At 48.8% G+C, this 26297-nt stretch overlaps 8 protein-coding genes across 11 annotated transcripts in view; 1 reads left to right on the top strand and 7 right to left on the bottom strand.

Moving 5' to 3' along the window:
* Positions 1-12: 12 nt before the first annotated feature.
* Positions 13-2352, bottom strand: LOC126581799 (32 kDa beta-galactoside-binding lectin-like). The gene has a single exon (XM_050245686.1). It carries the CDS (start codon positions 2201-2203, stop codon positions 908-910), a length of 1296 nt encoding a protein of 431 aa, XP_050101643.1. The 5' UTR covers positions 2204-2352; the 3' UTR covers positions 13-907.
* A 159-nt stretch (positions 2353-2511) lies between these two features.
* On the bottom strand, positions 2512-6019 carry LOC126581792 (RE1-silencing transcription factor-like). The gene is made up of 4 exons (XM_050245676.1): positions 5819-6019; positions 5384-5623; positions 3702-5319; positions 2512-3617 (listed from the first exon to the last, which is right to left on the bottom strand). Exons 1-4 carry the CDS (start codon positions 5984-5986, stop codon positions 2701-2703), a joined length of 2943 nt encoding a protein of 980 aa, XP_050101633.1. The 5' UTR covers positions 5987-6019; the 3' UTR covers positions 2512-2700.
* Positions 6020-6255: 236 nt separating this feature from the next.
* Positions 6256-7495, top strand: LOC126570574 (protein arginine N-methyltransferase 6). Its single transcript, XM_050228426.1, has 3 exons — positions 6256-6339; positions 6395-7281; positions 7345-7495. Exons 1-3 carry the CDS (start codon positions 6286-6288, stop codon positions 7466-7468), a joined length of 1065 nt encoding a protein of 354 aa, XP_050084383.1. The 5' UTR covers positions 6256-6285; the 3' UTR covers positions 7469-7495.
* On the bottom strand, positions 7283-9861 carry LOC126570572 (gamma-tubulin complex component 4 homolog). Its single transcript, XM_050228424.1, has 4 exons — positions 9747-9861; positions 9227-9678; positions 7761-9158; positions 7283-7692 (listed from the first exon to the last, which is right to left on the bottom strand). Exons 1-4 carry the CDS (start codon positions 9810-9812, stop codon positions 7560-7562), a joined length of 2049 nt encoding a protein of 682 aa, XP_050084381.1. The 5' UTR covers positions 9813-9861; the 3' UTR covers positions 7283-7559.
* Positions 9862-10216: 355 nt separating this feature from the next.
* Positions 10217-15991, bottom strand: LOC126570569 (guanylate cyclase 32E). Its single transcript, XM_050228420.1, has 16 exons — positions 15897-15991; positions 15701-15812; positions 15444-15626; positions 14362-14479; positions 14110-14285; positions 13910-13995; positions 13584-13743; positions 13172-13497; positions 12979-13092; positions 12542-12615; positions 12074-12482; positions 11842-12011; positions 11601-11778; positions 11397-11537; positions 10680-11332; positions 10217-10578 (listed from the first exon to the last, which is right to left on the bottom strand). Exons 2-16 carry the CDS (start codon positions 15806-15808, stop codon positions 10217-10219), a joined length of 3258 nt encoding a protein of 1085 aa, XP_050084377.1. The 5' UTR covers positions 15809-15812; positions 15897-15991.
* Positions 15992-21132: 5141 nt separating this feature from the next.
* On the bottom strand, positions 21133-23904 carry LOC126570575 (D-3-phosphoglycerate dehydrogenase). Its single transcript, XM_050228427.1, has 6 exons — positions 23545-23904; positions 23421-23471; positions 22516-22670; positions 22075-22427; positions 21781-21999; positions 21133-21693 (listed from the first exon to the last, which is right to left on the bottom strand). Exons 1-6 carry the CDS (start codon positions 23626-23628, stop codon positions 21557-21559), a joined length of 999 nt encoding a protein of 332 aa, XP_050084384.1. The 5' UTR covers positions 23629-23904; the 3' UTR covers positions 21133-21556.
* An 807-nt stretch (positions 23905-24711) lies between these two features.
* Positions 24712-25190, bottom strand: LOC126570577 (cytochrome c oxidase subunit 6A2, mitochondrial-like). Its single transcript, XM_050228430.1, has 2 exons — positions 25073-25190; positions 24712-25003 (listed from the first exon to the last, which is right to left on the bottom strand). Exons 1-2 carry the CDS (start codon positions 25158-25160, stop codon positions 24762-24764), a joined length of 330 nt encoding a protein of 109 aa, XP_050084387.1. The 5' UTR covers positions 25161-25190; the 3' UTR covers positions 24712-24761.
* Positions 25191-25459: 269 nt separating this feature from the next.
* LOC126570567 (E3 ubiquitin-protein ligase MIB2) overlaps positions 25460-26297 on the bottom strand; it is a 40464-nt gene continuing 39626 nt past the window's right edge. For all 4 annotated transcript variants that reach the window (XM_050228416.1, XM_050228417.1, XM_050228419.1 and 1 more), the window contains one exon: positions 25460-26297. This exon is cut by the window's right edge and continues 4077 nt beyond it. The gene's annotated coding sequence lies outside the window, so the exon portion shown is untranslated.

Raw genomic sequence — 26297 nt, forward strand, 5'->3', positions numbered from 1 at the left:
TTATGGGCATATGTTCGAAAAATAACCATTTATATTAACTTATGCGATAAATAACATAATCATAATCAATCATTAATCAAATACTCATTGGATTAAATCAATTTTTACAACTATTGAAAAAAACATGAGAACACCGCGGCTATACGACTGGCCATCACTGTACATTTTGGACGATCGTCGTGATGAAAGCAAAGATCGAGAAAAAATAATGGAATAATGGTGTTTAAAAAAAGATCATGTGAAAATGTACGTAATTCGATGAGCAAACACCATGCGTAACGTTCGGCGCAGAGAAAGGTCTTGATGATACTGTAACCCTGCGGAAATGCCAACAATTCAAAGAGGATATACTGAAAAAATCAAAAACCAATTCTTACATATTTAAATTAAAATGTATGTCTAAGTTTTAACTAAAGTTAAATGAATTTCATTACTGGGTTGACTAAAAGCACTGTATCAGGGACCAGAACCGTAACGTGCTAAGAATAGAGAGTCGAAAAAAGTCCTCCAGTTAACACAGAACATCAAGCGATAAGAATACGCTTGTCGTTTCGAAAGTACACGGTACTGATAAGGTTTTGAACCAAAAAAAAGCAACGAATTCTGGCTTCTCATTTAACATCTCTTAACACATAGTTTATTGTTCTCGTTTTTGGGTCCATTGGGAGCAATATTGCGGAACGCTAACAGCCGTAGTTGTTCCATCTACCGAATCAAATAGAATATATATAAGACAAGCAAGCTGCCAGCCAAAAATTGTCCGCCAAAGACACATACGTGGCGCACGCTTGAACGTGCGCCCTAACTACAAGCTACAGGACACTATAAGCCTCCAAATATTGTTTCTCTGTGAGCGTAGGCTAGGGTACACTAGTTTTTGGAATTTTCTATATCGAGCACAACTAATCTAGTACGCCGTTTCCACCACAACGTCGTACAGCTTGATGTCTCCCTGTATGTAGACTGCTTCGACAAGCTGCGGATTGTCCCGGAAAATGAACTCCGAAATCAGCTTGTTGTTCAGCATCACCTGATAGCCAACATCGGTACACTCAATCTGCAGGTGGAACGGATTGCCAGGTTGCATGCCGCTCGGATTTTCCGTTCGCTCCTCGCGCTCCCATTTGCCGTTGCGCCAGCTATTTCGGCAGATGACGTGACGTCCTCCGACGTTACCGAAGCGCGGGTTCAGGTGGAACAGGATGCTGGGATGAGGCCACACGTAGGCACTCGATTGCAGATTGATGTAGAACGAGTGTGGCAGTAGTTTGATGCGTCCAAAGATGTGCAGTTTCTGGCCGTTGGTGAACGGGACCGGTAATACGCCGGTGTAGGGCATTTGTTTGACTTCCATTCCCTCCAGTTGGTTCACCTCCACCACCTGCTGCCGCTGTTCCTCCGGTGTGCGTCGTTTGACTATTTCGAGCTCTAGCTGCGGATAGCTTTCCATGTAACACTGATCGACGGCCACATCCCGCACATCACCCTTGACCTCGAGCGTGCAGATCTTCCGATAAGGGAGCCGATGTTTGAACGAATTGCAGTGCCGCCCATTGACGCAGATCAGGAAGGCCTCGTTGGTCACCAGTATCTGCAGAGCGAACCGGTGGCCACGGTGCAGGTTGAAGGTGAGCGGAGAAGCAACCTCCTCACGGCCCCAGCTCCCCTTCACGTAGCAGTTGCGCACGATGTAGTTCTGTGGCAGTCGCGGATTGATGTGCAGCGCTATATCGGAGTTCTTCAGCATCAGGTTCACGGCAAAGCGTTCACAGGTGAGCAGCACCGTGCCCGTGACGACGAAGCAAAGTCCCGGCGCTACCTCCCGGATGTTTTCGAGCGTGTACACAACCTCGGTCGAGGAGCTCTTGTCCAGGCTAATCGAGCCTGGCGAGGGAATAGTTTCGGGGAAAGCATAATCGCAACTATCCAATGATTCACTTGACATCCTTTGTTTCACTTGCTGGCCTCTGTGCTGCTGCTGGTGCTGTGGGCGTCGTCGTCGTCGCAGTTCGGGCTCGTCGTCCTTGTCCTCCCGATCCGGTGGGTAGCGTTGCAGTAGCAATGACTCGAATTGGCGTTCCTTACGTATCAAGGCCAACTGCGATCTACATTCCGTCCACGAACCACGACAATCGTAGAGCGCGCTGCCGAGCGCCAGCAAATCGTCCCCAATACTGAGCGTAATATAGAGAAGCACGGCCATCCGTACCAATAAGTGTGCGATCTATCGTCCAGCGCTAACGTGCCCCCGCGGTGGCCACGTGTGGGTGGGGGGGTAGTAGCCCCATTTTAGATAATGGTAATGGTTACTAGCAAGCGCACTACGTCCACTAATTACACGAACACACGCTGCGTTGTTTGTTTACCTTTTGGTGACAGCGGGCGACAGCGACCCATCAGCATAAGCGCATAAAAAATTTGAAAAAAAAATAATTTGAAAAAAAAACATTTAAGATATTTAATTTAGTATTGCAGCAATTGGGAAATTGCTGGTTTCATTTTATTGGCAAATATCGGCTAGTTATTAAGTTAATTAAACTTAACGCTTCACATTGAATCGCTCTTCTAGATTGGCAACAATCGAATACTCAAATCATCCTTAAAAAAAAAATGTCATGCTTGGGCAACTGAAAAACACTCCATCGTCACAAATAAGAGAAAATAAACGCTTACATTGAGATCCTAAAAACACCTATCTTCTTACTGCTTGCTTCTCAGTTTGATCTGATTGGCCTGGCCCGACTTCGGGTAGACTTTGTGCATCTTGATCTTTTCCCCGCCGACTTTCATCTCGATCGGCTTACCAACGGGCGTACCGGCAGTTACACGTTTCATCGCCCGGATACTAGTAGTGTCTACTTTTATCGCGTTGCTAGTCGCGATGCTTGCTCGCTGTGTCATTGGCCGTTTGCTAGGACCCGCTCCCTCATCGGCTGAAGAACGGGTCGGTTCTCCTGGACGCTTCACCGCAACGCTCGGCCTGCCTGCAGCGGTGGCCACTGCTTTGGTAGGCAACTTTCTTTCATGCGCCGCTTTCACTGCGACAGATTTCTCCCGTACCGCCTCCTGGGGACCGTCGTTTTTCGTCACAACTCGCACCTTTGCCTTAGGCGGGATACTCTTATCGGTGTTTCCGGTGGATGCACTCTTCGGGGCTTCCGTGGAAGTCTTTTTAATGGTGGTGCTTGCTATCGCAACCGGAAGTTCGGTGACCGTTTTTCTTTTTTGTGCCGTTGCAGCTGGAGATACTTTTGGTTCCTTGGCAGCGGGAGGAACTGGTTTCTCCTGTGCCTTGCCCGACGATGTTGGCATTTTAACCGTCACACCCTTCGGCAGGTTCTTCAGCACCTCCGATACCGTTTTCTTTGTATCTTTGTTGAAGTAGTTCTCCAAACTGGTCTGCCGATTCGGCTTCTTGCTAGCATCCTCTGATGTCGTCTTGGCTTTGCTTGGTTCGTTTGGTTGTGATGATGGTTTAGATTTTCGTGTGGCCAATGGGTCAGCGAGCGGAAGCGGATCGTTGTTTTCCTCCTCCTTGGGTGTCAGCTCGAGTTCCGTCACTTCGAACACCAGACTGTTCTCCACTTCCGGTTGATCTCGGAAGATTTCTCCATTTTCTGGTTAATGGGGGGGATAAGGAAAAATATGTTATTAGCATGAGTATTGGTTAATGTGAACTCTTTGCAATCGATCGTACGTACCATCGTAAAGATAAATCCCGTTCCCTTCATCGAATCCTGCGACATCGGATTCTAACAGCATGTCTGCCTCGATCAGCTCACCATCGATCGTGATCTGCCTTGTACGCTGCTCGTTGGTAAGCAGGAGATTCCCCTGCGCTGATTGCTTCTGTTGTCCCTCCTTATCCGTATCTTCGCTCTCCATCGATGCTTCTGCTCCATCTTCCTCCATGATTTGCTTGTGCTGAACCGAGGACCGCTCCTGGGCCAGCTCATTCAGATGCATTTGTTTCCAGTGAGCCTCCAGCTTCGCTTGGCTGATAAACATGAGATCGCAGTAGTCGCAGAGAAACTGTGGCGTGTCGGAATGGCACTGAATATGCTCGACCACCTGCTCTACATCCTCGAAATGTTCGCGGCACAGAGGACACGTCAGACTTTCGGTAGCATGCTGCGCTGAATGGTAGATGAGCGAGTTCTGATCCTTGAACACTTTCTCGCAATCGCTACACCGATACTGGGCCTGATCGCTCGTGCCGTGACTCCGCAGATGCCGCGTAAGGTGATGGCTCAACAGGAAGGACTTGCTGCACATTCGACACGGATACGGCCGAGAACCGGCATGTGCCGTCAAGTGGCGCGATAGCTTCACTTTCGACATAAAGCTCAGGTGGCAATATTCGCACTTGAACGGCTGATTGGCAGCATGCGTCACCTCATGCCGCTCTAGACCCTGCTTGTAGCGGAAGCTCTTCGGACAGGAGGAACACTGGAAGGGACGTGTCTTTTCGTGGTTTGCCATGTGCTTGCCCAGATCCGCCGGTGCCAGGAACTCGCGTCCACAGTAAACGCATCGGTACTTCGGTTGGTCCTTATGCACGGTCTGGTGGCGTGTAAGCAGCGTCGAGCGGCTGAACGCGGCCCGGCAAATCACACACACGTACGGCCGCTCACCGGTATGAGTGGACATGTGCTTTGCGAGATCGTACTTCGTGAAGAACCGCTTATCACACTCTTCGCACGGGAAGTTCCGTTCCCGGGAGTGGTTTAGCTTATGAATGTCTAGCAGCTGCTTCAGCGGAAACGAACGGTCGCACTCCGAACAGGGAAACACATCCCTTTCACCGTAGTCATCACCGGTTATGTATTCAACTGCCTCTGGCCCGTGAGCTACGTCGTCCGTCGGTTTAATCACCATCTGCACCGTACCGTCACCCGTGGATACGAAGCTCTCTTCAACCTTTGATAACACTGGCTTGCCGAGACCATTTAAAATCTTTGGCTTCTTTGCAGCAGGCCGTGGTTGCGAGAGCACCGGTTTCGTTTCTTGAACCGGTTCCGGTTCAGCTAGTTGCACTGCCTGCACTGTTATCGGTGGTTTGGGGGCCGGTCGACGGACGATCGGTGTCGAGGTATGTTGTGGGCCCGCGGGACGTAAGAGTGTCAAAGGCGGCTGGGGAGCACTGGCGACCGGTTGCCCTTTCTTGATTTGCTGCAAACTGTTCGTACCCAAGACGATTATACGGGGCGACAGCTTTTCGGTTTTTATTGCCGGCTTCGGTTCCTGCGTAGCCTCTGTTGATGCTTTGGAAGGGATTCCTTTTTCTAGCGACTGTTTTGATCCTGTCTTCGGTATCGCCTGTAACGACCAGATAGAGCGATTAGGAATTGACCAGCTACTTGCCTTAACAGATCGAACTTACTACAGAAACTGTAACTTTTGAAACGGTGGGTTTTGGAATGGTGGCCTTGGAAACGGTAGCAGGCGGAGACTGCGGCATTAACTTTGGTACCGTTAACTTAGCAGGCCATTCGCCGGTGGTGAGATAGGATTTCAGCAGCGTATCGGCTTTTTTGCAAATCTGTTTAAACTGATAACTGTGCTCCATCACACCGCGGCACGCGCTACAGATGAACTCGGGCATTCCGTCTCCGGGATAGACCTACGGTGGAAAAAGAGAACAGAACGAATTTTGAATCTCGAGAGCCGTGGCACGAAAATGCTTGTGAGCGCGCGTCCTCGCGCGCCAAGCGCTCATCATCCGGTTATCACAGGATCGCAACGTTTGGGCCACCTGATGATCTACTATCCACGGTAGTTAAGCCACACACGGTAATTATTTTCAACTATACACTACCTCGACGGCCACACAAGCCATTATTTGTAGCGTCAGCGGTGCTGTTGAGGGTTTCGATTCTTTCTCGTAGATTTTGGACAACAGCGAAGCGTCCGGCTCTAGACAAAACCGGCATACGCGCTTCATTTGGAGTTCCTCCTCGCGTCGTTTCAGCTCCGGATTGGCCATCGGATTATCCGCACTCCAAACTCGATAATTAGAACAATCACAACCCGGCCGGCCAAGGAATTTCCCGGAGGCTCGCTTGGTAGACGCGCAAAACAGCGCAAACCCTTTGCCACACTGGATGCAGCCGTTGCGGCACGTGCGTCAAAATCAGTACAAAATCATAAAACTGCCGCCTGCCTGATCAATCCCCTTGGCTCCTATGTTTTACAAGCCGAAATGGCGTCCGCAACTGCTGCACCTATGTTTTGTTTATGCTCCGGCTGGTTGAATTTTGGGCAAAAAAAATAGCACGTGCGAACATGGAATCGGACCAAAACCCTGGCGCGTATTTCGAGAGTTATGAAGATTTAAAGGCAGGTTTCGATTAAACAAATCGCTAGAAACGAATTCAATTGTTGTCTGTTGTAGGTTCACGAGCTGATGCTTACCGATGGTCCGCGGCAAGATGCGTACCACCGGGCGATCGTTGGAAACCCGGAGCTGTTTGCCGGGAAAACGGTTCTCGATGTTGGGGCCGGAACGGGCATACTGTCCATCTTCTGTGCACAGGCCGGTGCACGTAAAGTGTACGCCGTCGAGGCTTCCAGCTTGGCTCGATTAGCACGGGAGGTGATCAAGGAGAACAACTTGCAGGACGTGATCGAAGTGAGCGAGTGCCGGGTGGAGGATTTCCGGTTACCGAATGAGGAGGACCGGGTCGATATCATCGTCTCCGAGTGGATGGGATTCTTTCTGCTGCACGAGGGTATGCTGGACTCGGTGCTGGTGGCACGCGATCGCTTTCTTAAACCGGGCGGTCTGATGTTTCCCGATACGGCCACCATCTACCTGGCGCCGTGCAGTGTGCCGTCACGGTTCGATCGCTGGAACAACGTTTCCGGCGTCCGTATGCAGTACTTTGGTCGTGCACTGCGGCACCAAGGCTCGGATAAGCCGGAGGTGCTTACCGTTGCATCGGATCATTTGCTACACGAAGGTCACGTTGTTACCTGGTTGGATCTGAAGGAAGTAACAACCGAGGAGCTGGACGCGTTCGAGGCGAAAGAGGTGCTAGTGGCTCAGCGTACCGGTAAATTGCAGGGCTTCTGCATATGGTTCGACTGTACCTTCCCGGTCGGAGAGCAGGAGGGACGCATGCCAAACGAAATCGTACTCTCAACGAACCCCGCTGCACCGGAAACACACTGGAAGCAAACGGTGATCCCACTACCGGAAGACGCATGTGAGGAAATCGAACAGCGAGATCCGATTGCCTTTGAACTTAAAATGATGAGAAACAAGGACACAAACCGAAGGTACGTGTCAATAACAGAATTTATTGGGCAAAAACTACATCGCAAACATGTCTCCTTCCGTAGATACGATCTCCAGCTGACGCTACTGGATGCAGAGAAGGAGGAACACAGCTTACCCTGCGAGTGCCAGATGACCAAATGCATTCTCATGAAGGCGCACCTGGAAAAGATGCAGGTCGACGTTTGACCAATAAACGAATCGCCAACCAGATAACGCGACAGGCTTCAACATTAATTTCACGCCAATATTTCAACGCTTATAAGCTCATCATTCCCGGTCACTCGTTGACCTGCAAACTGAACCAGTGGTTAAAGTCCAAACGAAGCAGTAGCTGCGACAAGGGAGCGCTGCTTGGGCCAGCCTTTAGACCGATCAGCAGTTTTAGCAGCGAATCGACTTGGCTCATGAATCTGCGGAGAGGAAGACATACATTTTAGCAAACTATCGAACGCCGCGCTATTGTATTAATCATGCGTACCCTTGCTCGTAGCGGGTAAACTCCTGGCGCTGTATCTTTGTCATCGGATCTTCGCATTCAACACAGAACGAGCAGAACCGATCGACAATCGAAAGAATACTGTCAAGAATCGTAAGCACCGGATTCTCCTGGATCTGCATTATGCCTGCATCCATCGTAGTCATGCCTAGTGCTGCCGATGGGTCGATACCGGCCGTTGCGTTGTTCAGCAGAAAGCACAAGCTAAGCACGTTGGCCTGGTAGATCGTGTGCGCCCGTTGAATCCGTTCGAAATCGGCCGGTTTCGCTGGATTCGTGACCTTGGCCATGAGCACCGCAAACTGGCTCTCGAGGACATCCACCTGCAGATAATACTGTAGGTTGTTGACGAGAAACATTAGCTTGTTGCGCAGCTGCACCACGTCCTGGTTGTGCCGGATGCGCTTCTCTCGCTGATACGACCACACATGCACCAGGTCGTGCTGTAGCTTTTTGATGCGCAACAGAAAACGGAACATTTCATTGTAGCGATCCAGCACTTTCGGTGAAAACAGTAGATGTAATGGCCACTGGACCTTGTACTTTAGCACGATATGCCCGATGGCACTCTTGCTATCATAGCACTTGCTCCGCAGTTCATCGTTCCCGGGCAGCTCGAACGAAAACTGTTCAAGCTCTTCACCCACGTTGAGACTGTTGGCGGCCAGCTGGAGCGCCCGGTTGAGATCGCGTGTCGTTCCATCGGTGATATCGCGACCGATGAGCAGCTTGAGAGATTGTGTTTGCTCGAGAAACGTGAAAAACAGTTCGCCCCGTCCGAGCAGAAAGAAGTCTTTCATGAGACGCAGTTGTCGAACGAGCGCCGCTTCCTCAATCACGATCACCGACATATGCTGCGTGACTTTCTCTTTGATTTCATCTACCAGATGCTCGAACTTGGTCACGCTGAGATTCTCGTCACACTGCAGCTGGTGAAACTTGCGGAACAGCTCGTGTTCCTGGGTTCCCCATAGACTGTCCTTCGTAGCGATCAGCCGTGCAGCTCCCTTGCTAGCCCGCTTTCCCTCAGCCGAACGCCTTTCGGCGTTCTGTTGACGCGGATCGAAGTTAAACATCAGCACGGTTTGTCCAACAAACAGGACCTTTTCAGCCCAGCTAGCGGGAAAGTAGTAGGGCAGCATTTCATGCCGGATCTCGTAGCGCCACAGCTCCGAGTTGATGCTGGCACTGTCGGAACACGTGTTTACGGATGTTGCCGGCTGATGCGATCCCACTCCGCTGCTGTTGTTGGGGAATGATACTTTCGGCACGCTTTCCATCTGCTGGATAAAGAACTCGCCGTACTGATCGACGAATTTACCGTGCAGCAACCAACCGTACAGCTGCTTGAGGAAGATCGCGTAGATCGATTTCTGTATTCTGCAAAACGGAAAACAATCGCCGATTAAGTAGGCTGGGGTAGCAAAAGAACGAAGGGCGGGACATACGTTTTAACCGCTTGGTAGTTGGCATCGTTGCCATGCAGACAGAACTGCTGTAGGTACGGAAGCAAGGCGCAGCCATGGATTCGCTGCGTTACGACGCCACTTATTAGCTGCAACAGAAAATCAAACAGTGTCCGATACTGGCTCACTTGATGGAAAATGAACATCAGCGATAGGTGGGGCCTGCTCAGATACTTTGCTTCCAGCTCAACCACCAGATCACGGTACGGTTTCACCACCAGCTCCAGCCCATCGACAAACGCTTGCAGGTACAGGCCTTGCAGTAGCGGTTCCTCCGTCGGTTTCTGCTGTTTCGGCTTCAACAATCCTGCCGTTACCGTGCCATACTGTTGAACGAACCGTTTGATGTCCTTGTACTGGTTCGCGATGCGTATCAACTCCTCCAGAATCTTCACTTCGCCCGGGTGCAGGAAGGTCGAAGCAACCTCCGGAATCTTAAAACAAACGACAAACTGTTCCGTTGAAGCCACGCACACCTGATGCTCGTATAATTTACGCTTACCGTGAAGTTCTCGATCGGTAGTTCCGCATTGGAAGAGAAGAGTGTGAACAGGATATCGTGGATCATCGCCAGCTGGTTTTTCCGTGGCCGCAAAGTGGAAATTCGAAGGGCGCGTAACGGCGCCGGCGGGAGGAAAACGTAAACAAACTCCGCTATAAACGGATGACCATAAAAAAGGCTATACATTATAGCAAAACTGGTTTGAATTTTTGAAAGAACAAGTGACGTTTTCCCGATTTCCCCGAAACCCTGGGATTTTAGAATTTTCTGTTGGTGAAATTCTAAACACGTATAAAACATTTATTGTGGTTAGTTTATCCATAGACGGTATTGTAAACATTTTATCAAATTACGTCCTTATCAAGCTATGAAACCGTAATCGACTCTGGACTAGAATTTACAATCATTTTCCCCTATCGCCCTATCGTTTCTAACTCGAGCTATGCTCGCCTACTTAGTAAACCACTCCTTCACTGCATGAACGTGATCTGCGGTGCGGAACGTGGTTCACGGATTGTTCGCACGGTCATCAAGTTGTCGTTGTAGTAATCCAACACACAGTTCCGCTGACGGCAGGTGCAGATGGCTTCATCCATAGCGTAGCTACCACTGACAACGGAGAGCCGATGTGAACTATCAACCATCGTTGGAAGGCCAAGGTGCAGCTTCCGCTTGTGACAAATGTAGCACCCCAGATGCGATCCATGCTGATTGAGCAGGCTGACCGACGGAATCTGCTGATCACTGGTACTATACTGGTGAGCCACGTAATTCTCGGCATCCGTCAGCATCCGCCGTAACGATGGTCGACTCAGGTTGGTCTGTGATTGATCTGGAGTACACAGAAGATCGGGAATGGCTGCAATGGCACACATGAGAAAGCATGGAATGGTGGCCACACTGCGGATCGGAATTGTATGCCCAAAAACTTACTAAGACTCGTAACCATGTCACTCGAACCGAACCGATCCATCCGTTTCTGGTCGTCCTCACCGGTTAGCCAGTAGGTGCGCATCTCCCCCTTACCCTTCACCTTAATAAGGCCCCGTTCCTCGCACTTGTAACCGCCCAGCTTCTTCAGCAACCCGTACGTTACCGACGAGATGTGAATCTTCAACGCTTCGCCACTGCTTTCCATGCGCGATGCCGTATTCACCGTGTCCCCAAACAGACAGTACCGGGGCATCTTCAACCCAACCACACCGGCCACACACTGCCCCGAATGGATACCAATCCGCATCTGGATGAACTCACCCGGTCGATGGCGTATCTCAAGATTCGAAATCGAATTCAGCAGATGAAGCGCCATCGACGCTATCTCACCGGCATGTCGGTCACCATTGCGCAACGGAAGTCCCGACACCACCATGTACGCATCACCAATCGTTTCCACCTTGTACACATCGTAGCTGGAGATAATGAAATCGCAGCACGTGTACAGATCGTTCAGCATCTCCACCACCTCGAACGGGGTGCTTTGGGCGCACAGTTCCGTGAAGCCAACGAGATCACTGAAGAAAATCGTGACACAATCGAAACACTCGGCCTCTACCCGTTCACCACGCTTCAAGGACTCAGCGACGCTCCTGAAATGTGACCAGAGTCGCAGGTAAGAACGGTCAACCGGACCACGCAACACCTCGAGCATACTTGGGTAACATTCGCAGCAGCAACGATTCCGTTTTCTTCTTCTCCTCCGACAGCTGATTGGTGCGCTCCTGGACAATGCCCTCCAGATTGTAGGCATACTTCTCCATGATGGCCAGCATGTTATCGAAAATGTTGGGTTTTCTGATGAGTAGAGAAAGATCTTAGGGATGTTTGATTGACATGGTGGACCCACCGTGTACGTACAGTCCCGCTTGCATCGGTTTCAGCTTCACTCGCACCAATCGAATATCGGGCCGATCCTCGGGATCCTCCTCCCAGCAGGCTTGCAGCAGCTGCATCACACACTCCGGTGCGTCAATACCGCGCAGTGAGGGTCTGAATACACCATACTCCTCCGGTGCCATTACACGAGCGACGATATCTGCAACAAAACCGTCGTAAATCGTCATCCTCTACACCAAAAAAGGGTCACAATATTCGTTACCTTGCCAGCTCAAGCTAATATCACCCCAAGGGCCCTTTCTTCCTACGATTTCGTACAATATAATGCCAAACGAGTACACATCTGCCTTCTGGGTCCCCCGTGGTGCACTGTTTGGATCGCGAAGTATCTCCGGTGCCTTCCAAAGACTACGGCGTAGCTCTTTCTCGAACCTGGAACAACAATGAAGCTCATCAAGAAGCAAGGGACTTCACCCACCGCTACGAATTCATACTTGTTCGGTTCCTCTTGTCCCGATTTAAATTCGTGCAACCCAAAGTCAGCAATCTGAGCTACCCATCGGGAATCGATCAAGACCTTACTGGAACGAAGATTCCCGTGCGAACCGACGTCACTGTCGTGCAGATAGATCAATCCTTTCACGATATCACTGACCAGCGACGAGACGAACATGTGATCCAGCTTCAGATCCTCGTTCGATAGTACGTCCACCAGGCTACCACGGGCACAGTACGACGTCAGGATGGCCACCGTACCATGGTCAACCGAGGCACCGATGAACGTCGTCAGATTTTCGTGCCGGATCTCGCGCATCTGCTTCAACTCTTTGCGAATGTTGCGCGTGATGTCGACTGACCGTTTGTGGAGATACTTGATGGCGGCAATGTTACCACGGAAGAGTCCTGGAAGTGGGGAATCGTTGAAAAAGATTCAGGGTTTTAGCTCCTTTTCCGTGCCTTACCGATCGTTGTGTAGGCACGTTTATTGGAATCTGCTGGCGTATTCACCATGATGCTCTGTTGACAAACCTGAAAATTAAAGCATTTTGGGACCATAATCAGTGTTTAATTTCAAACAGGTTTATCAAAGGCTATGAACAAAAGTATCTGAATGATATGCCGATACACTATATTGCTTCGTATGTAGGCGAGGCTTTTATGTTCCGCATCTCGTGGCTTGACAAAGAAGGACATCCATCCTTGTCTTAACCGCCACGTCCTGCTTGCTCTGCCAAGCAGGCTTCCGTCAATACTTGGTCCAATCATCTCCTGAACCGTGGCGATAGTACAGATTCATTTTTAGCGTCGTGTCGGCGCGCGTAGGAGGATGATGATCGATTGGTTTCCTGGGGTGGAGGGCGTTACCTGATCCGTTCAAACACACCGGAACTCCCTTACCAGATTCTTTCGCAGCTCATTGTTGTACAGCGCATCGGGCGAGGTGATTAGAATAACGTCCTTCATGTCCACCTTCCACAGCAAACACGCCAACGTCTGCTCATAGCGATAGTGTCTAACCATGAAACGGAGAAACAGATTGCCGACTGTAATGCAGTGTAACGCGGTGTGCCGAAATACGTGCGATACGCTACTTGAACAGAATGACGCTCGAGATGGCCATAAACAGCACCACGATGAAGGCACCACTGATGTACCGCCAGTCCTTCGCCTTTGGGCGACACTTTTCGTTGTAGAATCCACAAACCGGCTCGGCCACCGGTGGCCGGCCCTTAAGCCACATGATCGGCCGGTTCGCGTTCAGGTAGCGAAACTCGGGCAACGTCGTCGCATTGGCACCGTACGCGAAAAGCGCCACCGGTTGCATCGACATCTGCAGCGAGTTGTTCACTTTGTCATCCTTCTGGAGCGCGATAACGGAAAAGTTTCCCTCCGCATCACCGTTCGCATCGATGTAAACCTGACCGCCGCCGGGTTGCAACCATGCCAAGAAACGAAAATCAATCTCTCGGTTACGACAGATGAGCTCGGTGGTGACAAACTTACATCGAAACCCTGGATCGAGTGGTACGAGCGGTTAAATATATGGCGCATAATCAATGTTCCATTCGAGATGTCGCCACCCTCACGCAACACGTCGGTGGCCGCCCGAGCATAGATCATGAGGGCATCGTACAGGTACGTACCATAGATAGGAACCTGTCGTGTGCGAAAGGTTTAAAAAGGTCAACCACCTTACCGTTGATTAATGAAACGTCCTTGGCGTTAGTTTTACCTGAATTGCGTCTAGAATGCTTCTACTGGATGGTAACGGTACCCGGAATGGTTCCTTGCTGGATAATAGCTTAAACTTCTGGCACAGTTTGCGGTATTCGGGGTTCATCGGGAAGAGCGGTGAAATGCGGAGCACCGACTGGAACGCTTCCTGTAGCCGCTCCTTATCCTTGTAATTGTACCGCTTTCGGTTGTGATGGTGCTTATCGCGGGTTGTACCGAAGTACTTTTGATAGAAATCCGAATAATCTAATGGGGGTTAAAGCGAATATTTATTTTGGGACAAAGCTCGTTCAACATTGCACCCGAAAGAACGAGGCCAGGTACCTTGATAGATGTTGCGCTTCATATTTGGATCGTAGATCTCATCGTCAATCGAAATCACGATGTAATCGCCCGAACTGAGCAGCTTGCGGTTCTGCATACATCTTACAAAGTCCACCATCTCGATGTGATCGCCAACAAATATGTAAACTAACGGAATAATATGGGCAGCATATGATAAAACACAGGAAATCAAATCGATAGGACTTTCGGAGCGTTCACTTACCTCTGGTACTCTCATATGTTTCGTCCACAATCTGCTGCAGTTTGTAGATCTTCGAGGGAATGTAGTCGGAGTAAATGCGAAAGTGATTCAGCGTAAGATTGTTGGATTCCGCCTGAAGCTGTACCATTTCGAGGGGCCCAGAAAGATTTAAAGAGAAACCAGTGTGCACAAAATGTTAGCTAAATATTTAATTTTGTTTTGTAACATAAATTTATTGCATTTTTCCGTGAATGTTGATCCTTTCAAGAATGTTGTGTACATTTTTTGGACAAAGATATTGATTTTTTAACAATCGCGGCTCATGGATGGCACAATGGCACAGTTTTTTATTCGAATCAAAAGACTTGCCCCTTAAGACTTAAGCGACGAACCCGACTTGATAATTGATCAATGAAACAATGGGATATTCTACAAAACATCAAAGGGACTACCTGGAGAAACTTATAATCCAACAAAAAAGTGCTGATTTGTAAATCTCGGATGACCGTCATCACGCGGCTACGGCTGGGCACCGGAAAAAGTATATTTTCAAAGACACGTCTTTCAAAATTTGATGCCATGGGCAAAGTTTTTGGTGAATTTTCCCCACATTAGTAGCGAATATTCTTAAAAAGTTGTAGTTTAATGTGACACTCACTTGATAAAATGAAGTTGAATGATTTCTTCACAAAAAATCGACAAAATAAGCCTTTTTTGGACCAGAATTAACCTTAGCCCCCCTTAAAGCACTTCGGAGCATGTACTATGTTTTACAAATCAAATCCCATCCACAATCACCCCATGTCATAGTCAGAAGCTGTGGATAGTAATTTACATTTACATTCTATTTCTCTTCCTGATGCACCACAGTAAGTCCCAGATCGTATTATTTCTGTTTCCCTTTTGATGCAGAAACAAGCAACAACTCAGAACAAATAAAGAAAAAATCGTGAATGAAATCTGCCGACTGGTGCTGTTAGGTCAATGCCATTCCATCGCTCGTGTGTCCCGTAGTCTGATGGTTCCATCAACTACAACAGGAATCTTTCAGCATCAGATGGATAGTTGAAAAGTTCTCCACATCCCACACCGCTGGAACTCACCTTGATGGCTTGGGCAATTTCCATGCTCCATGCTGGATGCCGGCCGGCGACGATGGTGAAGCAGTGCCAATTGTTGGCCAACAGTAACGCGACTACACTCTTCGATACTTTCGTGGCCGGCGGTAGTGTTCGTGCGAAGCTCCTGTACACCGTTTTATCCGACACGGCAATGTCGGCGCATTTCTGTTGAATCACGAATCGGTATTATGAACGGTGTCTGGTGGCCTCTTGGTTCAGCATGCCGTTGGAAAACTTACATACGAAATCATGGGCACATCCCAGGCCGATGCTACCAGTGCTTCGGCGGTGCAGGTTTCATCGGGACCAATGAATGCCACGATTCCTTCGTCACGCATTTCCGTCATCTTTCTGTGAATCATTGAAGAGAACGTGTGAACAAGGATGTATTTTCAGTTCCATCGAGGACGCGCAAGCACTTGTATCGATACCTACTGAATCGGGTACGCCTTCGGTGACTTCTGGGCCCCGATGTCGACGGCATGCAGTAATAATCGCTTCCCCGGCAGGATTTTAGTATCATTGTTTATCGCTTCAGCAGCCAACAGTAAGGCCCCGAGTACGACCTAATCGAAATGAGAAAGTTGGATGAGGATGGTGATATGATATGTAAAGTAGCGAGGTTCCTGGCTCGTTCTCCTTGGCGAGTTTAATCAACATATCAATCATCTGTGTCTAATCGCACCGGCTGATCCGTATCGCACCTAGCCAGAAAGCATCTGCTCAGGTTTTGTAACAAAAACAAACAAACTGAATGCTCGATTTTTAATTCAGCCATTAAGGTTTCTGTATAATACTGTCTTTACGATTAACGACTGAGGCACTATTTCGCTAAGGCAATATAAGTTTATGACGATTTTTTACGACAAAAATTCATTTCGCTCGATATTCTAGCGAACATTAAAAAAACCAGCCACCAGGCCGCGTGGTCCGCTACAAAACAAACCATAAATCACAATTATCAGCACACTGGAACTCAGTGGCAGGGAGCGGCTCAACACTGACCAGCCGGTCACAGCCTGTTCAACTCCCCTGAAGGTTACTCTCCATGACATCACAGCCCACGGTACCGGCCGCCTGGTGTTGTAGGAGTGTTCACTGATCCCGCACCAGGCGCTTGGTGCCAGCATGGAATCGTAATCAAGTTTCAATTCGAATGAGGAAGCAACTCACCTTCGAGTGTACGTAGCCGGCTAGGAATCCGACTTTCACCTCGTCCCCGCTATGATTCCGCTGTGCCGATTTGCCCGTAAGGTTGCGCCACAGGACGGAACGTCTTTCGAGGGGCAATGCTCGTGGACAATCGCAGGACATGCGGGCGACGGCGGAAGCCATGGTGCAGCGGCCTAGCGGAGAGCCGGCCATTAGCATCCACAGCATAACCAGCGTTACGGTTGTGATAGTTGTCGTTGCTGTTGTTGTGCCACCAGTTGATGCTGCTATTTGGTGCATGGTTACGTCGTGTTGTTTGATAAGAAGGATCAGGACGATCAGTTGCACTTTATCTAACTTCAATCCTTTTAAATGGCACAATGTTAAACTTTCAGTTGAGCCACTTCCATCATAACTAGAGGGGAAATTGAGCAATTCGTAGCGAAAGGATCACTGACACGCGCTCAAGAGGAACTTTCAACTTTTTAATGATTCCGGAGAAATATGTTGCGGTAGCTCCTAACCAACAATTTTGCTTTAAAATAACACTCAAAAGATAAGCCTTAATTAGACAACCAACGGACATAATTCAGCTACAATATCGATAACAAAAACCGGGTCAAAGGTGTCCTTAAAATTCCACATCGCATTTCAGCGCATTTTCCAACTTGCACTCCAAGAAAGAGGGCACAAAAGCGAAAAGCAAAATGTCAGGATAAACAACGTAAAATGAAGCATTCCGAGCACATCATCCCAAGATGCGAAGACGTCCGTTACTCTCAAGCGTGGAGCGATAAAAATTATGATTATTATTATGAATGGAACTCGCTTGCCGGCAAGGATCTCTTTCCGTGGTCCGGAACGCTATCCTTTCCGTTCCGAAATCCCCATTTTATGTGCCTTCGAACGTCGTTCCCGGCGGGATGTTTGTTACAGTTACAAACAGTTAGTCATGTGTTATGGTCGCTCATTCGTTCCAAAAACCTCTATCAACATCAGCTTCTTGGGGATGGCCGGACGTGTTGCCGGGCCGGATCGTAATGGTTTCGTCTCCGGCAATGCGGAGACAAATGCACTCCGTTTGCGTTGAATCGATGTGACAGACCACTAGTCTAGCTACAGAGGGGTTTGAATTCCTTTTGCTGAAACAATTTAATGCCCAACTGAGCAACGCACGATACCGGTTGGGAATGATTCGACGAAAAACGACTCTTCCTCATCCTTGTGGGCAGCAAATTACGGCTGTCAGCACAACTTTCGGTATCTTCATTTACGGAACAACCGTTAAAAGATCCGTTTCACGTAGGGGTTCGCTTTAAATCGAAGCACACATGGTGTGTGGTTCCATCTGTAAAGGATTCTCTCTTTTTGCTCACACAAAACACAACACAAGACAAACTTTTTCTTCAAATTTGTATATGCGCCACAATGGGGCACACTTAAAGTGGTCTAACTTTTACGCTCAACACCGCACAACGATGCACGATTGGTATTCAAAATCTTCCATCAAAAACTTGGTCTTCAAGACGGAAAAGATGGTTCCTTTCCAAGCGATACGGAGTGTGGTCACGAGTTCACATTGCGCTTCAGTGAACCGCTACGCCTCCACTGTAACTGTTCCACCTTTTCATTGTGCATTGGATCGTATTTTTGGAGTGTCTGCCACTGCCGCGAATGGCTCTGGCTTCTGCCGATGAATCTTCATTTTCGATAATAATTAATTTGTTGCCAAAGTGGTCCGTCGGCACCTTTTCCATTCGAGCCAATAATCTCCTCAAACACACGTGTTCCAAATTGTTGCTGTTCCGGTTCGTCATCGTATCCGTGGCGGAAGTGGCCCGTGCCCGCGTGACTGCGCGTCTGTATGGCTCCATCGTGTGGTTTAAGTAATTTATGGAAAGTCCCCCATTAGCCAGCCAACAACCCCCCCGGGGTGAGAAATTAGAGCCGGCCGATTAAACTCCAGCCAAGCAGCCGTTTTCGTGGAAATAGTTTATTCAATTAGTCGTAGCGCCATGGTGTTGTGGATCTGTGGCCGTGCTTCATCGTCCAAAAATATACAAATTGACTAAATTACTGTTTTTGTAAAGTTTTTGCGCATTAATATTGCTGCTACAGCACGAGGGTGCGTCAATTTAAGCAACAAAACATCGAGGACTATGCACTTTAAGGTCCATAGAAAATGTGTTCGATTTTGGCGTGATAACCGCGAGAACGTGAACAGTGAAAACATACACCATGGTTTTCTTCACAAAAAAGGAAAGGATTAGAAACCGGTTCCCCGGAAGTTTCGTCCACAAACGAAGAAATATGCTTAGAAAAAGGGATACACCTAGGGGCTAGACGGCCGCAAGATGATACAACTTTAAAGCTGCGGTTGGTTCCCGGAATGATGGTATTCGTTGGAAGGATGGACCACAAGAAAAAAGCCGCAAAAGATTATCTAGACTAACAGCATAATCCTAAAGGATCAAGGTGCTTATAATGTTGCTTTTAATGATGCATGAAATTAATCAAACAAAACGTCGATCCCTTTTTGTACGAGGGGCCTGGTTCTTAGTAAAATAAAGTAATTAAAATTATATAAAAAAAACTTTGGTCGCTCGTGAGGCTGCCACACTCCACTAATGTCCTGGGAAAGTTCCTCGTTCACTTGCAGTTGCCAGATGCTTTTCTGCTTCCTTTCGAAAAATGGCACCATTAACTTTCTGCACTACATTTGTATATCCCGTAATGAACTTCAATTCGCTACAAACATCAGCACCAAACGAAGCAGCAACTCCACGTCCGGTCATAACCACACAATGCACTCATCATCATCATTGCGAGGCTCACGGCACTGGCACTAGGTGTGGGTGTTGCGGGGCACTTTTCCCTTTAATTAATCCACTGGTGAAAAATCGCATTACACCGTGGAGTCCGTGACGCATAAAAAGGCGAACATCATCCATCGCATTGGGTCCTGCCACTTCCGGTGTCTGCCCCTCCGTCGCGTCGTATCACATATAGGTATTAACGTTTTGCTACACCACACCACACCACACCGCAACCCCACTACACCCCCACGGTCGCCTCCGATTCCATTTTAATTGACATCAATTGGTCAAACCATCCCACGGGGACCGAGAGAACCCCCCGCCGGGCAGCACCATCATCTCTTACGGTTTTTCTTCAATAAACAACCTTCGCTTCCTCCTCGGTCGCCCTCTGGCTGGCTGGACCCTCTTCGGTTCGAACCACTTGGCTACAATTAAAACTTATTGGATATTTAAGACTCTATCAACACGGTCCACGATAAGGTTTCACTTTCACTTGCCACCACGCCACCGCAATGGAGAGATGGTGTCCTTTCAATGGCCCGGTATCCTGGAGCGATCCCGGTCGCGATCAAACTGCCGGATGCCGGCCCCGGCACTTGTTGCTTTATATACACGCAGGACACTAGCGTAAGGCGAACGAAAGCGAACGCACGAGCACGAGATCCTGCGGTCGGGCAACATCGGGCCGCATGTCCTTTTCCAGATCGGTGCTTGCGTAGTGTACGCGCTCTCGGAGAGCAGTAAAGCTCGTAGCTCGCAAGCTGTGCTCGCATCCAGCATGAGCACGTGTTAGGACCGAAGTTAGGCGCGAAAGGATAGAAAGTGGGATTTTATGAATGGCTTCACGTTGGTTTAGTGTTTCATTGGAGCGTAAAAAAGTGTTCTCGTAGCGTACACTACTTTGGTTGGCGTACCTAGGCGTGTTGTTAATTAAAACCATATTACATTGAATTAAAAATGAACTGTATTAATAATAAATTTTATTATTTTTAAAAGGTAAACATGCTCTCTGCTAGATGGAGACGTAATAAAAATTAGCTTTGATAAAATACGATCAAAATTATCTCGAAATGAAGCGTCAGAGAACCGGAAAAGATTCGATAAAGCAGTAAAAAACAACTGATAATGGAACCGCTGCATCCTGCTTATTAAAACACACCTTAGCAGTCTGTGAATGTGTTTCCAATGGCAACGAAACATCTGTTGCATCGTTCGATGCACGCCTGCAAAATAACATCACAAGCCGAGCTCTTTGCCCTCAAGAGTTTAGCAAAAATTCAATGAAAAAAAAACGTTATCTTCTTGGTAGAAAAAATACGGGGAATCCTCTTAACTTGCCCCGGGACAGCCAAACAGAGCGTGGAAGAAAGTTTTTATTTCTCGTGGCCTAGTCCAGACGGTCAAGCTGTTTAGTACAGAGCGATTGCGGATGTTACTATGGATACGTCGCACGGCTACTAGCCCAGGCAATCCTGTTTACGTCTGGGATTTGCTTCGCGCCTCTGTGAAAGCGGTCAAGGTGGAACCGATCCCACTCGCTCATTAATCCTGCAATCTAGGTCACGCTACTCGATGTTATGTCCAATATTTTCCTTTAAGAGCATAATTGTGAACTAATTTAAAATAAAGCACCATCTACCTGTTGCTCATCCGTTCCTGTAAAACCGAAGGATAATAATCGAACCCAAGGTCAAAAGCTATTGACTATCATATCGTCTTTCTCGGCGAATTGAAACCACTTTATTTGCATTCGTTCCCAATTATCCGCTTTTGGGATGGTTCTTATTTGCTTCTACGCTTATTTGACAAATGTGTGCGATATCCGATTACTCTGTGGTGACACCGGCACTGGAGCGCCTGGAGGATAGCATTTCATTAGCTTAGCCACCATCCTACCGTGACGTCATGGCGTTGGCGATTCCTTTATCGTCGGGCCGGGTGTCGTGTCGTGTGATGATTGATTTCCCTCCTTTTGTGGAAAACAGTATACCGTATCGGTGGCCCGTACTGTGATGATGGTGTACTAATATAAAGCGGCCCTTAAAGGGGCGCAAATGGTTTCCTAAAAATAGGTGGCCACCGCCGCCTGCAGCTGAAGGTACCGGCTGGAGCGTCGAATTCGATTTAAAAGACATTCTTCAAAACGTCGCGATTAACTACACCGGCGTACTGCGTGTAGACGGTCGAGTTGCCCGTCAGCGCGATGAATTGTTCGGCAACCTCGACGGCGACACGCACCTGCGCCTCGGATGTACTGGCACCTGCGATGCAAGAGAGAGAAACCGTTAGAAAACACATCGTGACGCCATCGTTTGGTGGCCTGGCCGATCTCGAATGGCCAGACTTACCGAGGTGCGGCGTTGCGACCACCTTCGGGTGATTGATGAGTTTCTTGGTGGTTTCCGATTTCGGTGGTTCCTCCGGGTAGACATCCAGTGCCGCACCACCACAGTGGCCACTTTCGAGTGATGCCAGCAGGGCCGCCTCATCGATGATGCCACCCCGGGCCACGTTAATCACCCGGACGCCTTTCGGGCATTTGGCGAGTGTTTCCGTTGAGATCAGATCTGGGGGAGGAAAAAGGATTCCGGAATTGTGACCATCGATCCGAATCCATGTCATTCAGCCACACAAACACTTACTCTTGGTCGCCGGAATGAGCGGCGTGTGCACGGTAATGTAGTCCGCCTGGGGCCAGATCTGTTCCAGTTCGAGCTTCTCGATACCGGCCGCCTTCGCTTCGGCGTGCGTCGTAATCGGATCGTACCCGATCACCCGCATACCGAACGCATTCATCCGGATGCCAACTTCACGCCCAATGCGTCCCAACCCCAGAATGGCCAACGTTTTCCCGTACAGCTCCGTGCCGGAGTAGAGCTTTCGATCCCAGCGGCCCTCCTTCATGCTGGTGGCCGCTGGACAGATGGGCCGGGCCAGTGCACCGATCAGGAAGCACGTGAGCTCACAAGCGGATATGGAATTACCGCCCGGGGTGCTGAAGTTTTTGGGGGGGATCGCAAGCAAAGTATCGTTACAGGAGTGTTCCAGTGCCCGTCATTATCATCGTCGCCGTGGTGCCTTACTTGAGTACCAGCACATTGTTCTTGGTGGCCGCTTCGATGTTGATGTTGTCCACACCAGCCCCTGCCCGACCGACGGCCTTCACTCGGCCCGCTCCAGCATCCAGGATTTCGGCCGTAATCTTCGTATCGGACCGCACGATGAGAGCATCATAATTCTGGAATGGAAGCAGCATCGATTAGTATGACGGCCGCGCTCTGTTTGATTGCATTTCGGATCCCCTCTGATGGTTCAACAGAACGGGATGGTCGACACTAGATTCGAACTAGATTGATTATCTCTTGGATGAACGGACCCAGAGGAAGGGGCGTGAGGTAGGGATCTCATGAAATCCGTCACCATCATCACGTCCATTGAGCGAGAGAGAATGCGAGACGACACCATTTCGATGGCCTTCGGCTTGTTTACTACGTACACTAATCGCGGCGGTCTCCGTGCCTTCTGTGCCGCGCTGGGTCATTCAGCAGAACCAAAGACCAGTGCCGAGTGCAAGCGGCAGTGCCTGTGGCAACCGTTTCTCGTAAGCAAAGACTCGTCAAAGCGTCTGCTGCTACCCGGAGCAGCGTTTAATTGAATCAAGCATCACCGAGTACCGTTTCTACGTCATACGGGGAAGGATCCGGGGTCGAGGTTCTTCTTATCTCGAATCTCTCGACGCCTTGTTACGCCTTTTGGGCGTTTTTCTTTTCCTCGATTAATACACACGAAAGGATGTTATTGTATCCTTCTTCCATGATGCTGATAACGTTAACGCGGCGGCGGACAATATTCATAATTTTATGACGCACAACGGAAACCGTACTCGACCGACCGACCGTACCGTCAACTCCAATTTCCAGTTGCATCCGTAGAGCTAGATAAACTCGTTTTTGCAATACACCGGGGAATGTGCGCTCGACTTACTTACCTTCACCTCTTTGACCAGCTCATCTTTCGTGAGTTTCAGCTTGTAATCGACCTGTTGCACATGAAATCGTAAACCAACATTGAGTGAGCTGTGTATAAGTGTAACCGATCGCTGGTTTACGCACCTGGATCTGATGATCTTGCAGCAGCTTAACGCACGCATTATCTACTGCATCACACACGAGCACACGCTTAATATCGATCGGCATCTCTGCTTCTAAAACTGCAATGGAACAGTGAGCAAAACGAATAGAGCAAGCGAGCGAGCGAACACAACCGCACCGGTAGGAGTACTGCAAGGAACTGAAGCCCTCCTGCCGTCTGGCTCAACGGATCGGACGATCAGCGATCGATGAATCGACGGGGCAGATAGTGGCGGTGGCGGCAGCAACAAGAACTGCAATCTCCCCGACCTAGAAGACCCGCGTACTACTCCTTTGGCGCACCACCACCACCACCACCAATGCAAACCTGTTTGCTCATTCCTGGTGGCCGTCCCGGCTCTCCATTCCAGACTTGTTTACCGCCTACTCGATCGGCCGGCAGTGGAGGGGTAAAAGGGCTCCAGATACTGTCGAGCCGACAACCGTGATGGCCTTCGTAACGAAGGCAAATTGTCCCCCAAGGGTCGCCGACGCCACCACGCGACGCATCTGTGTGGTGGTAGACACGATCACATGGCGTTGGCGGCGACGACGACGACGACGGTACTCATCATCAAGTACTCATCGTCTACGTACTCTCATCGATAGTGCAGTTGTCGTTGGACCTATGCTGGTTGCCATGGGCAACATTCTAGACACGATGCGAACAAGAGTGACGACAGCGATGGGATGGACCATGGCGAGACGTTATCAATTCAGTTTTCAGTGTACACTTTCTTCCTTATCTCGTTCAGTTGTTTACTGAGTAGAGATGTTTCTTGTCTCTTGTCAGCACCATAATCCGATGCAAAGGGGGTGAAGGATGGTGCGGTGGTCTCGTGCGCTCACTCGACCCACGATCGGTAGCTGCACTTGTGCACTTGCTGCAACTGGCCTTGTCAACAAACGCTCTTCATTGAAATGTTTCGCTGATAAACTCTCGCTGAGCCGTTGCGAGTGAGTAGCATACTCGAGTGGGGCGGATTTGGTGAATAGCCTCTTCAGTAGGCGACCGTGACGGCGGAGGCGTTGTCGTCGTCGGATGCATAATGATCGCTGGCGTCGTTGGCGTGTAACGAACTGCAATTGACCAGACGCAGGTTTGCTACCTGACGCGGGTTTCTGACGCACCTTCTTTCTAAGGGATTTTATTTCAAATTCTTAACCGTTTCATGGCACCCAAAAAAGGGCATAAGCCTTTACTGCTCGTACCCATCTGGTAGGTCGTTCACCTTGGGATTGTGAAAGAACGTCTTGGTGCCATCGCCCCACGGAAAGCGCTTGTTGCGTATGCGAAGATGCTCGTACGGGACAAAGGGTGGGCGCGTATGATGGCCCCTGGCTTCCCGGTGCTCTAGGTACACGTTCAGGAAGCACAGCCCAATCGCTGGGAATGCTAGGAAAAATGTCATCTTCTTCCATGTTTTATAGCCACCGGATGCTGGAATGGAAAGGATGCCATCGAAGTAGAATGGTACAGAAAATTTCTGGAAACCACCCCTTTACCTACCAGTGTTTCCGGAAATTGCTGAAGGACCAGTAGAGTGAGATGCTCTTATTAAGCGATATGATAAGCGATTTGAACACTGGAGCACCATATCGTTTGTTTGAAAAGACTTCCAGAAGCGGGTTTATTGCAGCAGAAATGAACGATTTGGACGGGGAGAGACTGTCAATGTGTACTAAGATTATTTTCTGTTTGCTCTTTCGAGGAAGAAGAATTATCTGGGGTATTATCTAGAAGAAATGGGTCAGAGTTGCCAGACCGAAAATGTCTCATTATCGCAAGCCAAACACACTGCAGGCGAAGTACTTAGCAAAGATCCAGATTCCACAAACCAACTTCTATCAGGAAGAAAATCAGAATAGACATACCCCAAAGGCAGATTGATTTTTAAATTACGTTTTTCCTTTATTTTATACAAAGTTTTCCATTTACATACAATATATGGGGTCTAGTAACGATCGAGGGGAGGATACAAATTGATTTTAGCTTTCCAATCACTCGCACATTCTCCCTCTCTTTACTCACACATCGGGACTTGTTTTGCCTTCATATCACCAAACTTCTTAGCATCTGTTTTATATCATTTTCAACTAAGTATTTTGTAAAACTTCCTCGATGACGACAAGCGACGACGACATGTGTTATTGGGAGAGGGTTGCAGTGCACAACATCAGGTACCAGGGGTGCACTGGGGGGGAGTGTGTTGCTTACGCGCTTACGTGGATTGTGTTTCATTACATCTAGCAACAATAGTGTTAATAGTAGGGATCGTGGTCGTTGTTGATCGGCATTTATAATCGGACATTAGCTAATCAGGGTGCACAGACAAACTGTGGTGGTCTGCATTGCTTCTCGGAGATTTTTCAAGATACCTTTTGTAACTCTGCTCGCTCTTTTGCTTCATTTCTGTTTACACAATCTCTTGTGATCATGGCGAAGCACATCATTTAAGGGTTTGTTCTATTAACTTGGATTTTAATCTCCTTCATGCTCATCATTTTTACATACACACACACACACACAGCATACGCACACAAAAACATACATTTTGAATAATTTGCTGCTTTTGCTGCTCGGCATTATTAAGCTTACTTTCGCTTCGACAGATTCGTGTTGCAACAGCCAAGCCAAGCGATTGGCATTTGTCCCACTTTCTTTTACTTTGCTAATTTTGCTAAAAACGGAAATACGTTGGCTGGTTGATGGACTCTGCTGCCTGTCTCAGGCT

The sequence above is a fragment of the Anopheles aquasalis genome, chromosome 2, assembly GCF_943734665.1.
Source record: "Anopheles aquasalis chromosome 2, idAnoAquaMG_Q_19, whole genome shotgun sequence".
Taxonomy (NCBI): domain Eukaryota; kingdom Metazoa; phylum Arthropoda; class Insecta; order Diptera; family Culicidae; genus Anopheles; species Anopheles aquasalis.

Bases quoted from the DNA above. Each gene is read 5' to 3' on its own strand.
- LOC126581799 (XM_050245686.1), bottom strand. From the start codon at position 2,203: ATGGCCGTGCTTCTCTATATTACGCTCAGTATTGGGGACGATTTGCTG.
- LOC126581792 (XM_050245676.1), bottom strand. From the start codon at position 5,986: ATGGCCAATCCGGAGCTGAAACGACGCGAGGAGGAACTCCAAATGAAG. The intron at 5,320-5,383 runs GTAAGTTCGATC...TGGTCGTTACAG, and splicing joins CAAAAGTTACAGTTTCTGTA to GCGATACCGAAGACAGGATC. The intron at 3,618-3,701 runs GTACGTACGATC...CCCATTAACCAG, and splicing joins CGGGATTTATCTTTACGATG to AAAATGGAGAAATCTTCCGA.
- LOC126570574 (XM_050228426.1), top strand. From the start codon at position 6,286: ATGGAATCGGACCAAAACCCTGGCGCGTATTTCGAGAGTTATGAAGAT. The intron at 6,340-6,394 runs GCAGGTTTCGAT...TGTCTGTTGTAG, and splicing joins AGAGTTATGAAGATTTAAAG to GTTCACGAGCTGATGCTTAC. The intron at 7,282-7,344 runs GTACGTGTCAAT...CTCCTTCCGTAG, and splicing joins AACAAGGACACAAACCGAAG to ATACGATCTCCAGCTGACGC.
- LOC126570572 (XM_050228424.1), bottom strand. From the start codon at position 9,812: ATGATCCACGATATCCTGTTCACACTCTTCTCTTCCAATGCGGAACTA. The intron at 9,679-9,746 runs GTAAGCGTAAAT...GTTTGTTTTAAG, and splicing joins TACCGATCGAGAACTTCACG to ATTCCGGAGGTTGCTTCGAC. The intron at 7,693-7,760 runs GTACGCATGATT...TCCTCTCCGCAG, and splicing joins TTTACCCGCTACGAGCAAGG to ATTCATGAGCCAAGTCGATT.
- LOC126570569 (XM_050228420.1), bottom strand. From the start codon at position 15,808: ATGACGGAAATGCGTGACGAAGGAATCGTGGCATTCATTGGTCCCGAT. The intron at 13,744-13,909 runs ATACCGCAAACT...AACCTTTCGCAC, and splicing joins CTCTTCCCGATGAACCCCGA to ACGACAGGTTCCTATCTATG. The intron at 11,538-11,600 runs GTACGTACACGG...TCTACTCATCAG, and splicing joins AAACCGATGCAAGCGGGACT to AAAACCCAACATTTTCGATA.
- LOC126570575 (XM_050228427.1), bottom strand. From the start codon at position 23,628: ATGCCGATCGATATTAAGCGTGTGCTCGTGTGTGATGCAGTAGATAAT. The intron at 22,671-23,420 runs GTAAGTAAGTCG...CTTCCATTCCAG, and splicing joins AGCTGGTCAAAGAGGTGAAG to AATTATGATGCTCTCATCGT. The intron at 21,694-21,780 runs GTAAGTCTGGCC...CTTGCATCGCAG, and splicing joins GGTCGCAACGCCGCACCTCG to GTGCCAGTACATCCGAGGCG.
- LOC126570577 (XM_050228430.1), bottom strand. From the start codon at position 25,160: ATGGTGCTCCAGTGTTCAAATCGCTTATCATATCGCTTAATAAGAGCA. The intron at 25,004-25,072 runs GTAGGTAAAGGG...TTTCCATTCCAG, and splicing joins AGCAATTTCCGGAAACACTG to CATCCGGTGGCTATAAAACA.